Raw genomic sequence first — 10,989 nt, 5'->3', positions numbered from 1 at the left:
CGTGATCACGAGGAACTGTAATTAGTGATTTTAAAAGTTAGCACTAAATCACTAATAAATTGAAATATGGAAAATACTAACTTAAAAAGTAAAATTTCTATTTGACTCTCTGCATGTAAGAAAATGACCGTTTTACCCATAATTTAAGGATTTTGCATACTAACTCCAAAAGTCACCAAAATTTACGTGCATCATGTAAATTTTATCCTCAATTCAAATATCAATTTAGAAAAATTTGAAACTAATCACAACTATTAAAACTACATAGGGCCGAAATTCCCATATGCTATTTCTATTGATTTTAGTTTCCAACTTGTTTTGATCTATGACTTATAAATATGTGATCTTCAAACCAAACCATCACATGGTTTAAAAAGATATCCTAAAACATATATAAGCTTCTAATGCAAGATCATATGGTTAAAAATTAACCAAAACATAAATTTAGCCAAGAACATCCACACTTTGGCTTATCTGAATATCTCTTTGCATAAAATTTCATATCTTTGAAACTAACATCAAATATCTTCAAAATAATAATATAACATGTATATAAGAGGCTTAGGATCCTCCAATAAAATTATCAAAGTCATTGGAATAGGTTAGACCACCAAAGAGTTAAACTTTCTCAAAACAGAAACTGTTTTTCTTTTAATAGAAAGTGTAAATGAAGATAATTTCGTGGAAAGGGGTGGCTGGAGATACTTATGGATGAGATATGGAAGAGATGAGGCTGGAGTGAGAGTTAAGTGTAGGACTCTCTTACCCGAAGTGAGAGTTAAGTGTGAGACTCTCTTACCCAAAGTGAGAGTTAAGTGTAGGACTCTCTTACCCAATAATATCCACGAAATTAGCTTAAAATATTTTTATCCAATAATATCCACAAAATTAGTTTAAAATATTTTTATCCAATAATATCTACAAAAATTAGTTCAAGATATTTTTATCCAATAATATCTACAGTTTTGAGCAGACGTTTCGTCCGAAAATATGAAAAAGTGTTATTGAGCCATAAGATCTTAAATAACCCTCCGACTCTAATGGCACAAACCATAAGACATTTTGACACTTCTAACTATCTCCAATAATCAAAAACACATTTCAGATACCATAGTAAATAATAACACTGACTATGTAGTTAGACTAAAACCTATACGATTAATTGATTCGTGCAAACTTATAGGGGTCTTCACGAAGTTCCTAAAGCTAATAGAAATTTCACAATTAAATTTCTAGCGGGCTGTTACAAGAGGACCTATACAATCCTCTGTTTTAGCAAAGAGAGAAACAGGGGCTTCACGATGCAGGATGGTGGCAAAGTGGAGGAGGCTCACGGTGTGGAGGTGGCTGTGTGGTAGGGAGGAGTTTTGGCGTGGAGGAGAGGACCTATGACAGTGCTCTGTTTTGGCGAAGAGAGCTTCATAGTGTAGCATGGTGGCAGTGTGGAGGAGGTTCATGGTATGGAGTTGATTGTGGAGGTGGTTATGTGGTGGGTTGGTTCGGTGGATTCTGGTTTCTTACTGTGGGTTGGAGTTGATCGTGGAGGTGGTTGTGTCGAGGCCAAAGGTACCTCACCCCCTTCAGGAGCAACCTCCTTGGCCTTTGGCTCTGTTGGCAAGGGTCGCTCCAGCTCATGCTTCTAGCGCAAAGTCTCCCAATGGCTACTTGGTGTTGGACTGGTGATCGCCCAAAGTCCTAACCATGGAGAGAAGGACTGCCTCCAAAAGCACCTCCAACCAAAATGTCCCCAGGGCTCATCAAATTAATGAAGGGAGATCTTGTCCTCACTGATGTCGGGAACCAAAGGGTGACTTGGATCCACCTATGTCAAAAGTGTGGTCGCCCCTACTGCCACTTGGTGGAGACAGTGCTCCAACATTTGGAAGCCACATATCCATGCCAATTTGTTGGTCGGTTTCAAGAAAAGGGATCACCTCTAAGTCCACTTCAGCTAGAGGAGTGAAGATGTGGGAGTCCCTCAGTGGCAAGTCCAAGAAAGTGAAGAAGAAAGTCATCTCCACCTCTTCCTCACCACGATGGAGGATCTTGATCTTCTCCACATTGTTAGGAAAAGTAGGAGATGGAACCAAAGAGGACACTAGAGAGGGGAGACTAGGCTAAGGAGCTCCCGTCAAACCAGAAGCACGTTGCCCCCCATGGGGTGTCTCACTACACCAGAAGAAGACCACCCTGTGTTTCCAAGGAGAAGGTGTTGTCTGAGAAGCAGAAGGCGGGGTAGAAGGCAAAAAGATCCCACTAAAGTAGAAGACGACCTAACCAAGTAGCAGTAGAAGAAGAAGTACCTAATGGCCCTCGTGATAGGCCTAGAGCGGGCAGCCCTCCTTGCAAGGACTAACCTAGGGGAGGTATCTAGGGCAAGTCTGCTAGATTTCTCAACCCGAGGTTTCTTCTCCTTCCCTTCCAACGGTGGACTAGGGTCTTATGATCTTCAAGCATAGGGGACTGCATTGGAATACGTAGACCCTCAAAGCAAGTGCAAGCTGAGGGGGCCAGATACTAGCGTACACTACCTTCAGACAGTAAAGGTCTATATGGATCTCCTTCGAGTGTGAATTCATCCAAGAATATACGGTAACCAACTGAGCCTCATCTTAAAGGGGCCTGCTGGACCTCTCTATCCTCCGAAACAACCCCCCAAACGGTGTAGACTGGAAACTACTATTGACCAACTTTTGGAGTGAGGAACTCCCATCCCTTGCTGGACACGAAGAAAAACTGTTTAGTTCAGTCTTTATTGCAGGAGAATTGAGGCTCTAGGTGGGCGACCATTTGTCCTCGACGGGACTGGAAGTTGCACAAGTTACCTTTGAGCCTCAGTAGCAGGTGGGTGAGGAGGAACTCCCTTGCCGTAAGGTCAGGGTAATCCCTCTTGGTATCTTCCAAAACCCTTACACCAAACAACATAACAACAAACAAGAATCCTTCACGCGTTAGGGTGGGGTTGTGAGGGAGCTAGATAGAGATAGTCTAGCATGTCACAAACTGACCAACAGAAGGGAATCTGTAGCCCATTCTAGAACATCTAGGAAAATAGCGCCAATCTTGTGGCGTAACCCTTCTAATGTACGGCCCCCTAATGAGCCGCTAGAACCTCAAGCAAGATTGAGTTCGGCACTTCATAAGACGATGTCAACGACCTCAAATTCCAAAAGTCACATCCGACCTCCAATCATACCATTTGAAGTATTGAGATTTGCTGTGGACCTCTAGGGTATCTAAACACCCAGGGGTCTTGAAAGATTTTAACAAGCATGAAGAACGCAAACTCTAGGAAGCGGCACTAGAAGTATTCTTTGGAGCCATGTGAAGGGCAGAAATGGTGGGTTTCGAGTAGAAGAGAGAGGGATAGAGGGCGAGATGGGGAACGACACGCAAGAAATTTGCAAAGCTCAGTAGAGAAAGAAAGGATGTGAACAAGGGGACATAGTCCGAGTATAAATAGACGTCCGTACTGAATTTACTTCCCCAGATAGAGCGACACGTGCCGCTAGGAGATATTTGACTGGGAATGAATCCCTTGTTTTGTGCTACACGATGAAACATTACAAGCTAGTCGTTGCATGCAATCTGAGCGTGAAAAGATGTATGGGCGAACATAAATGAAGACACATCAGTCATATGTTATGAACTGCTGAAACAATTGTGCACATATGATAAGAATTGGCAGGTTAACAGGTGGGGATATTTTAATCCTCTCCTTGAGTTGAGCCCAGTCGGGAAACTAAGGCCCATCTCGGCCCTAGTTGCGGCCCGCGTGTTACATAAGAAGAATGAAGGTATCTGTATCCCAGCGCGAGAAATCTATGAAGGGGGATAGACAAGACCTGCAGACACTGACACCTCACTCCGACATGTCGCAATTAAAGATCGTACCCAACAAGAAGACAGAGATCACGAATACAATACTTCTCCCAAACCGAACTGGCTGGAAAGTTACCATCCCATTTACATGTCGTCAAGATGCCACCTATCAAGCCTGGCAATTGTGTACAGGATATTGACCCTTAACATAGTATGGAATGCTCTCCCGATACATAGTATAAAAGTCAAATACTAGATAAGAATACATACTCTTCTCTCTCATTATAAGGAAATGATACTATTTTGACATTAGAAGTCTTCCCAACCAAACCTAATGTCTCATTTTCTCTATAATGTAAGTTGCTAGAACTCCGTCAAGGTGTACAAAACAAGTAATTAAGAATGTAAACATATTGAATAATTAAAAATATTGTATCACGTACCTATAGCGTCCTCTGCAATAATTGAGAAAACCGCGTGGCACAGTCGACAAAATAAAACGCATCAAGATGAGTCACGAGGGCCCCTTTCATCAGACGTCGACAAAGAAAATAATTATTGAAGTTCTACAAAACAAGTCATTAACAATATAAATGTTTTGAATAATTAAAAACATTGTATCACGTACCTCAGAAAGTTTTTCATATGCCATCCTCTGCAATAATTGAGAAAACTGTGTGGCACAACCGACAAAGTAGAACGCATCAAGATGAGTCACCAGGGCCCCTTTCATCAGTCGTCCACAAAGAAGATAATTATTGAATTCCTTTATTCCATCATGCAACCCTCCACCTAGCACCGGCCACGACAGTTGGTTAAATAATTTTGATGAGAAAAAGAAATATTAGATTTAAAAAAAAAAACAAAATAATAGTATGTATAAATGTGGTTTAATTTGTTTAAAAAACTTAATTTTATCTTTAAAATATTAATTTTTTTATAAATTTCATATTTATTTATATTTTATAGAAATATTATATGATATTTACACAATTTTTAATTTTAAATATCATTTTTCAAAAAAAATGGCAGCATGACAGCTACAGAGTACTTGCACCGGAATCCTTTCAGAGATATTCACTATCCAGAGCTTTACTACGCGTACGGAATATATATCCAAGAGAGTGGACGACTTTGAGCTTTTTGAACTGTTGGGAAATTACACAATAATGTAATAAAAATTATAATAAAATTAAAATATAAACGAAGCCAGTTTGGACTGAGGCACGGAAATCTCGCTTTCTTTAAGGAGATTCAAGCCCTCTGCGGTGTACAAAGTCTCAGATTAACCGGTGCAGCAGAACTTCTCTTGACTTGACTCCTCCAGGATACAACAGCCCAACTGATCGTCGTATAGCCCGAACCAACTCTGCACAAGTGGTTGAGCTCAAAGCTCTACTCAAAGAACACCTCTCTTTTATCTGAAAAATACTCTAAAAAAATAATATCTACGTACTTCCACTACATGAAAGAAAGACACACCACACTAGGATGAACACATATCACCGACGAACGCTCACGTTCATCAAAATTTAAACAAAAACTTAATTTATTGCATTTGGTAACGTATAGTGTAGTAAAGAGCCATAAAAGAAAAGGTTAACTGACGGTTGTTCATTTTAGAAAAGTTCAGCTGGGCTATTGAATGAAAAGATAAAAAATAATAATGTTTTTCAACGGAAGGACAATTGAAAGAAATAAAAAGCCAACATTTAAAACTCTAAACTGAAAGAATAAATCAGCCACCACCAATGAATATTTTAATGAGCTTTCACACATCAACGGCTAAATACTAAAAGATGGCAAACAGCTATAAATCACCTTTTCTATATACGTACATGCAACCGAGAGAAGAGAAATAAAGACTAAATTAAGGAAATTAAGTAACGGTAATAACCTCTTAAACAAAAACGTTACTAATAAATATTATTTACTAAAAAAAAACCAACATGAACGCTTAAAAAACTTCATAATATCCAGAGATAATAATAAAATAATTTGTATGTAATAATAAAATAATTTAAATGAAGATATTTTATTAAATTTTTTTAAAAAAAAACTGTTAAATAAAAATATTATAAAAGTAAAAACTTATTTAAATATAATTTTTATTTTAAAATTTAAAAAGTTATATTTTATTTATATTTTATTTGAGAGTGTTCATGAAAGTTCTTAAGTAAAGATTAGATAAAAAAAATTAAATATTTAAAATTAAAATATTTTATATTTAAGTGATATTTAAGAATGAAATATTAAGAATGGTAATGCCCTAATTTTTTTTTTTCAAATGTTAAAAGAAACACACATAAATTCATTAGCGATAACTTTTTTTAACATTTAAAAATACCATTAAAATGAACTAAGGGCAACTTGATGAGGCAACTTGGGGGGCAACTTAGCATGTTCCATCTGAAAATATAAAGAATGCTTAATTGTGTTTCCAAACTAGGCCTTATCATGCATACTATCCAAGATTAAAAATAAATAAAAATAAAAATAGAAGGAACAATGTCGTGAGGTACTTATTGAGAAATAAAAGGTGCAAAAATATGCTGGGCCTATTTAGGACTTTAAAGGTTGAGAATCATAAAATAAAAATGCTAGGTATCGGTCAACCGAAGCATTTGTAATGATAGGTGCTTTTTTTTTTTTTTTTTTTTTTTTTTTTCCTTGAACTGTTAAGAAATGTATTAAATTATTTTTTTATTTTTATTTTTTAACTGTTAAGAAATATTTTTCTTAATGCTTAAGAATAAAAAGTATTTTGAGGTGATCGATCCGTTCCATCGATAGACCTACCAATCTCCGTAAGTTCAAAATGGTTGAGAAGTAGGGGTTTTGCGAAAGAGAAAATATTGAGAGCAGCTACTATTTATCGCTCCGCACTACACACCCTATAAAAAATATCTATATATCTTATGAAAAGCATCTCTATATCCTATAAAAAGTTATAAGTGTGTGGCATAAAAATGAATAGTGCCTGATATATAGTAAATCCCTTTGCAAAAGGGATGATCTACACAATTGATCATCATCTATTTACTCCCAATTTATAGTACATTTTGCAGCGACTATGGATGCAAATAGTTTATATCTTAGCCGTAATCTATTATATTATAATTTTCGATGAGTCTTGGACTAGGAAAATTAAAAATTTATATTGTGACCATAGCTAATCGTCACAAAAAGTGGGCAACTCATCTCAGAACGATAGTGAGCCATACTGTTCTTGAAATCGGTCTAGTATTTTTACGACCACACGTTTGTGGCAACAACGTACTTTTGATCAGTGGCCGAAAAATTGTTTGCAACTTTTCAGTGACCAATCTTGGTGATCGCCAGTAGTTGATTCCGATGGATCATGTTCAAGTTTTGCAATCATCTATCCCTCCAAGATAGTTAGGATACATTGAAAGTGTTGTGTATTCAAGTTGATTTCTTTTGAAACGTTATCAAAAAAAAAAAAAAAAACTTTCCTGTTTCACCTGATTAAGATCTGATCAATTTGGTTTGTTTGGATGGAATTCCTCGATCCAATGTATAAACAGTTTCGTGTTTGGGATAAATAGGTACTTTTTCCTCGCATCCAACAAATGGCAAATCTTACAAGAGTTAAGGAAATCAACTACTTTGCTCAAGTCCTAAAAGATAAGCTGAAGATCACAACCATGATATATGCAAAAGTAGTTGATATCCAATCACTTAGATCTCTTTTATTCTCAACTAACAACCTCATGGAAACAAACAAGGAACTGGATAAAATCAACATATTGTACAGCCAACAGCAACTTCGCTTGGTGACAATGCATATATAGCCCGACCACCTCTTCCCGCATTTATCCTACAAATAACACGATTTCAATCAAATAATATCAAATTCTAGTACCAACCCTAGCAACAAATATGTAGTAATATAAAAAGAGTGATAATAAGTTACTGAATAATAAGTTACTTTTCACTAAATTTTAGAGATGGCTTTGATGAAGTCAATGTCAATGCTCTCATAAAAGATCTTCTTAAAAGAATCCATGTATTCTGTTTGCAAACGGAGTGCTATGAGGAGAGATCCATCAGCAGTTGGACTTGACATGATGAACGACTTGCCATCGTCATTTAATAATCCTGGACCGATGTATATTGGCTTTCCCCACCCATAATCCATACCATAGAATGGAAAATTAATCCAACTTCCAATTGAAACGTTGGGATTTCCTAAGAAATTAGGTGTTTTTGTGTATGCACGAATATGGAAGCCACCCCTCAAAGTACTCACATCATCCTGGCCAGCTATAAAATCAAGAGCAGACCTTACATACTCATTTGTCATACGCTCGATGGCTTCCCTTAGTTTTCCAGCAGCATAACTAAGTGGCTTGGACAATAGGTCGCCGTGGACCCATTTTGATGTCACTGTGAGAAGAGTTGCGTTACCAAAGTATCCTGCGGGGAGAGACGGGTTCAAGCGGCTACGAATGTCAACCGCTACGGAAACTCTTGTTGGCTGAGAGTTATCACTCGCTCGTGCCTTGCATATACACCTCCATAAGTGGCTAGCGACTGCTTCGTATCGAGAATAAGGTTGTGTCACCACCATTTCCATGTCTTGATGTGGGATCTCGTTGGCTTTCTTCCTTAGTCCCTCGACTTGCTCTTTGGCGACTTTCAATATGGTGGCACAAGTTTCTTTCATCTGCTGCTCTTTGGCATCCGTGTGTCCTAATAGGAGTGGTGGTTTTGTGAACTCTATATGCTCAAAGCGTGGAGGCAGAAGTGGTTCGGGTGATAGTAATATGGTGCGATCATGAAAAGGCATCTCATTCGCCTCCAATTCATCTCCTCGAGCCAACTTGGTCCATGCGTTGAAGAATTTAGCTACGGACCATCCATCAACTACTGTGTGGGACATGGCTGTTCCAACACAGAGACCGCCACAACTAAACCTTGTGACTTGCACCAGCATCAAAGACCAATCCTCAATAGGACTACCATAATCAACCTTAGGGACCAAATCTTCGACTGCCTTTGTTGGTGCAAAGTCCCCAAGTTCATCAAGTTTTACTTCTGAATAAGCTTCCAATAGCTGCGCTCCCTTGGCATTACAATGGAGTTCCAGTCAGCCGCCATGGATCCAGCGTAATCGACCCGCTAGTGGGTAATAGGGATATTAAGGAAAGTGCCACAAGATAACAATAGAATTCAAACTCAGCAACAAATCTGGAAGTTATCCGCAGCAACCAACAAGCCGAGTTTCATGATCTCTAGTTGCTATAGTTTGTTTTATTTTGTAATTCAAATCTGTATACGATAACTATAATATCTTCCTTGCTGTACAAATCTCTTAGATTGTTCTTTTGAAATCCCTCTGTATAAATGACTACAGAAACAGATCAATAAAAAGTGTGTGTTGATATTTTCTATTGTGAGCATCAAACCAATTACTTCTCTACATGGTATCAGATGACCCCATCTCAAACGAGCATTCGATCCTAATGTCTTCCCCAACTCAGCCTATCTCCAAAATTCCCCTTGTTGTTTTTAACATCACAGCTCAAATAAATGAGAAGCTCACACCTTCCTCCTTTCCCCAATGGAGAGCTCAGTTTGAGGCTCTCCTCATAGGCTATGATCTTATGGATTATGTTACTGGTGCATTCCGTTGCCCCTCCTCCGATGGTACCCCATCGTCTATAGCCACGAAACACCACTGGGTTCGGCAAGATAAATTAATTCTTAGTGCTATTCTTGCCTCTACTTCCCCAACCATTACCACTCTTATTGCCACAGCAAAAACCTCCTACGATGCTTGGAGAAAACTCTTCACCATGTATGCCAGTAAATCACGTACCAGGGCTATGCAGCTCAAGGAGGAGCTCACCTTGATCTAGCGTGGCAATCATTCAATTCCGGAGTATCTTCATGCCGTTAAAGGCCTGGCCGATGAGATCGCACTCATCGATCACCCCATCTCCAATGATGATGTTACCCTCTATGTTCTCCACGGCTTAGGGCCTGAATTTCGTGACATTGCTGCCCCTATTCGGGCACGAGAAAAATCTCTTGCCTTTGAGGAGCTTCATGATCTCCTCGTTGGGCACGAAAATTACCTGCGCAGGATGGAGACTTCAACCCAGCAGCTTGTGGCTACTGCGAATTTCACCAGTCGCAGATCTGGTTTTTCAGCCTCTCAGCAGCAGAAAGTTCCTTTCAAAGGAACTGGGTCTTCCTGATCTCCAAGCCAATATCGGCCCTCTAGCTCCAATGGCCCATTTCGTGACACACGTAGATCCAATAATCCGGGCCGGTTCACTCAGCGATGCTATCAGCCCAAATGCCAGTATTGTGATCAAATGGGCCACACGGCAAAAGCCTGCCCTCAATTAAATTCTTCTGAAATGACTGTTAATTGTGCAGGAACTTTAGGTGATCAAGAAAATAAATGGTTAATTGACTCTGCAGCCTCTCACAATATCACGGGAGATATAAAAAATTTATCAATTCACTCTGAGTATGATGGCACTGATGAAGTCCTTCTTGGTGATGGTACAGGTTTGGCAGTCACGCATGTTGGATCTTTAGCATTATCCACACCCAGAAAATTTTTTCATTTACATGATACTTTATGCGTTCCAAATATTCACAAAAATCTCATTTCTGTTCATCATTTCACCAAGCAAAATGATGTTTTCCTTGAGTTTCACCCTTTCTATTTTCTTGTGAAGGCACGAACCACGGGGGCGATACTACTAAGAGGTGCATGTGAGAATGGTGTCTACATTTTTCCCAACTCAGTGGTGGCTTCTTCTCCTCCTAAAATGGTTGCATATGTGCATGAACGGACTTCAATCGACGGGTGGCACAAGCGTCTTGGACACCCATCGATTAAAGTTGTTCAAAATCTTGTTAATTTTTTTTCCCTTCCTCTCACCAAAAATAAATTACCATTGTCACGTACTTCCTGTTCAATCAATAAAGCACATCAACAACCATTTGGCTCTACGAGTTTTCAAAGTCATTCTCCCCTTGAAATTATTTACAGTGATGTTTGGGGTCCCGCGCACGTTATCGGTTTGAATGGTGAACGTTATTATCTTATTTTTGTGGATCATTACACCAAATATATATGGTTTTTCCCAATGTCCACAAAATCTCTTGTTTCTACAATTTTCC

The 10,989-nt window shown here is 38.7% G+C and overlaps 2 protein-coding genes and 1 long non-coding RNA gene across 3 annotated transcripts; 1 reads left to right on the top strand and 2 right to left on the bottom strand.

The window, feature by feature from the left end:
• Positions 1-1,085: 1,085 nt before the first annotated feature.
• On the bottom strand, positions 1,086-3,612 carry LOC122278859. Its single transcript, XR_006229366.1, has 2 exons — positions 2,304-3,612; positions 1,086-2,190 (listed from the first exon to the last, which is right to left on the bottom strand). It is a non-coding gene; the product is annotated as an uncharacterized LOC122278859 (long non-coding RNA).
• A 3,884-nt stretch (positions 3,613-7,496) lies between these two features.
• Positions 7,497-8,979, bottom strand: LOC122279683 (spermidine hydroxycinnamoyl transferase-like). The gene is made up of 2 exons (XM_043090459.1): positions 7,775-8,979; positions 7,497-7,663 (listed from the first exon to the last, which is right to left on the bottom strand). Exon 1 carries the CDS (start codon positions 8,780-8,782, stop codon positions 7,781-7,783), a length of 1,002 nt encoding a protein of 333 aa, XP_042946393.1. The 5' UTR covers positions 8,783-8,979; the 3' UTR covers positions 7,497-7,663; positions 7,775-7,780.
• Positions 8,980-9,269: 290 nt separating this feature from the next.
• On the top strand, positions 9,270-10,049 carry LOC122278658. The gene is made up of 2 exons (XM_043088843.1): positions 9,270-9,654; positions 9,751-10,049. Exons 1-2 carry the CDS (start codon positions 9,270-9,272, stop codon positions 10,047-10,049), a joined length of 684 nt encoding a protein of 227 aa, XP_042944777.1.
• Positions 10,050-10,989: the final 940 nt, after the last annotated feature.

The sequence above is a fragment of the Carya illinoinensis genome, chromosome 10 (genome assembly GCF_018687715.1).
Source record: "Carya illinoinensis cultivar Pawnee chromosome 10, C.illinoinensisPawnee_v1, whole genome shotgun sequence".
Taxonomy (NCBI): Eukaryota; Viridiplantae; Streptophyta; class Magnoliopsida; order Fagales; family Juglandaceae; genus Carya; species Carya illinoinensis.
The sequence above is the reverse complement of the archived record's forward strand: the minus strand, read 5'-3'. Positions and strand labels throughout refer to the sequence as shown.

Excerpts from the sequence above, each read along its gene's own strand:
- LOC122279683 (XM_043090459.1), bottom strand. The coding sequence starts at position 8,782 with ATGCTGGTGCAAGTCACAAGGTTTAGTTGTGGCGGTCTCTGTGTTGGA.
- LOC122278658 (XM_043088843.1), top strand. The coding sequence starts at position 9,270 with ATGGTATCAGATGACCCCATCTCAAACGAGCATTCGATCCTAATGTCT. Across the intron at positions 9,655-9,750 it reads ACTCTTCACCATGTATGCCA|GCCTGGCCGATGAGATCGCA; the intron begins GTAAATCACGTA and ends ATGCCGTTAAAG.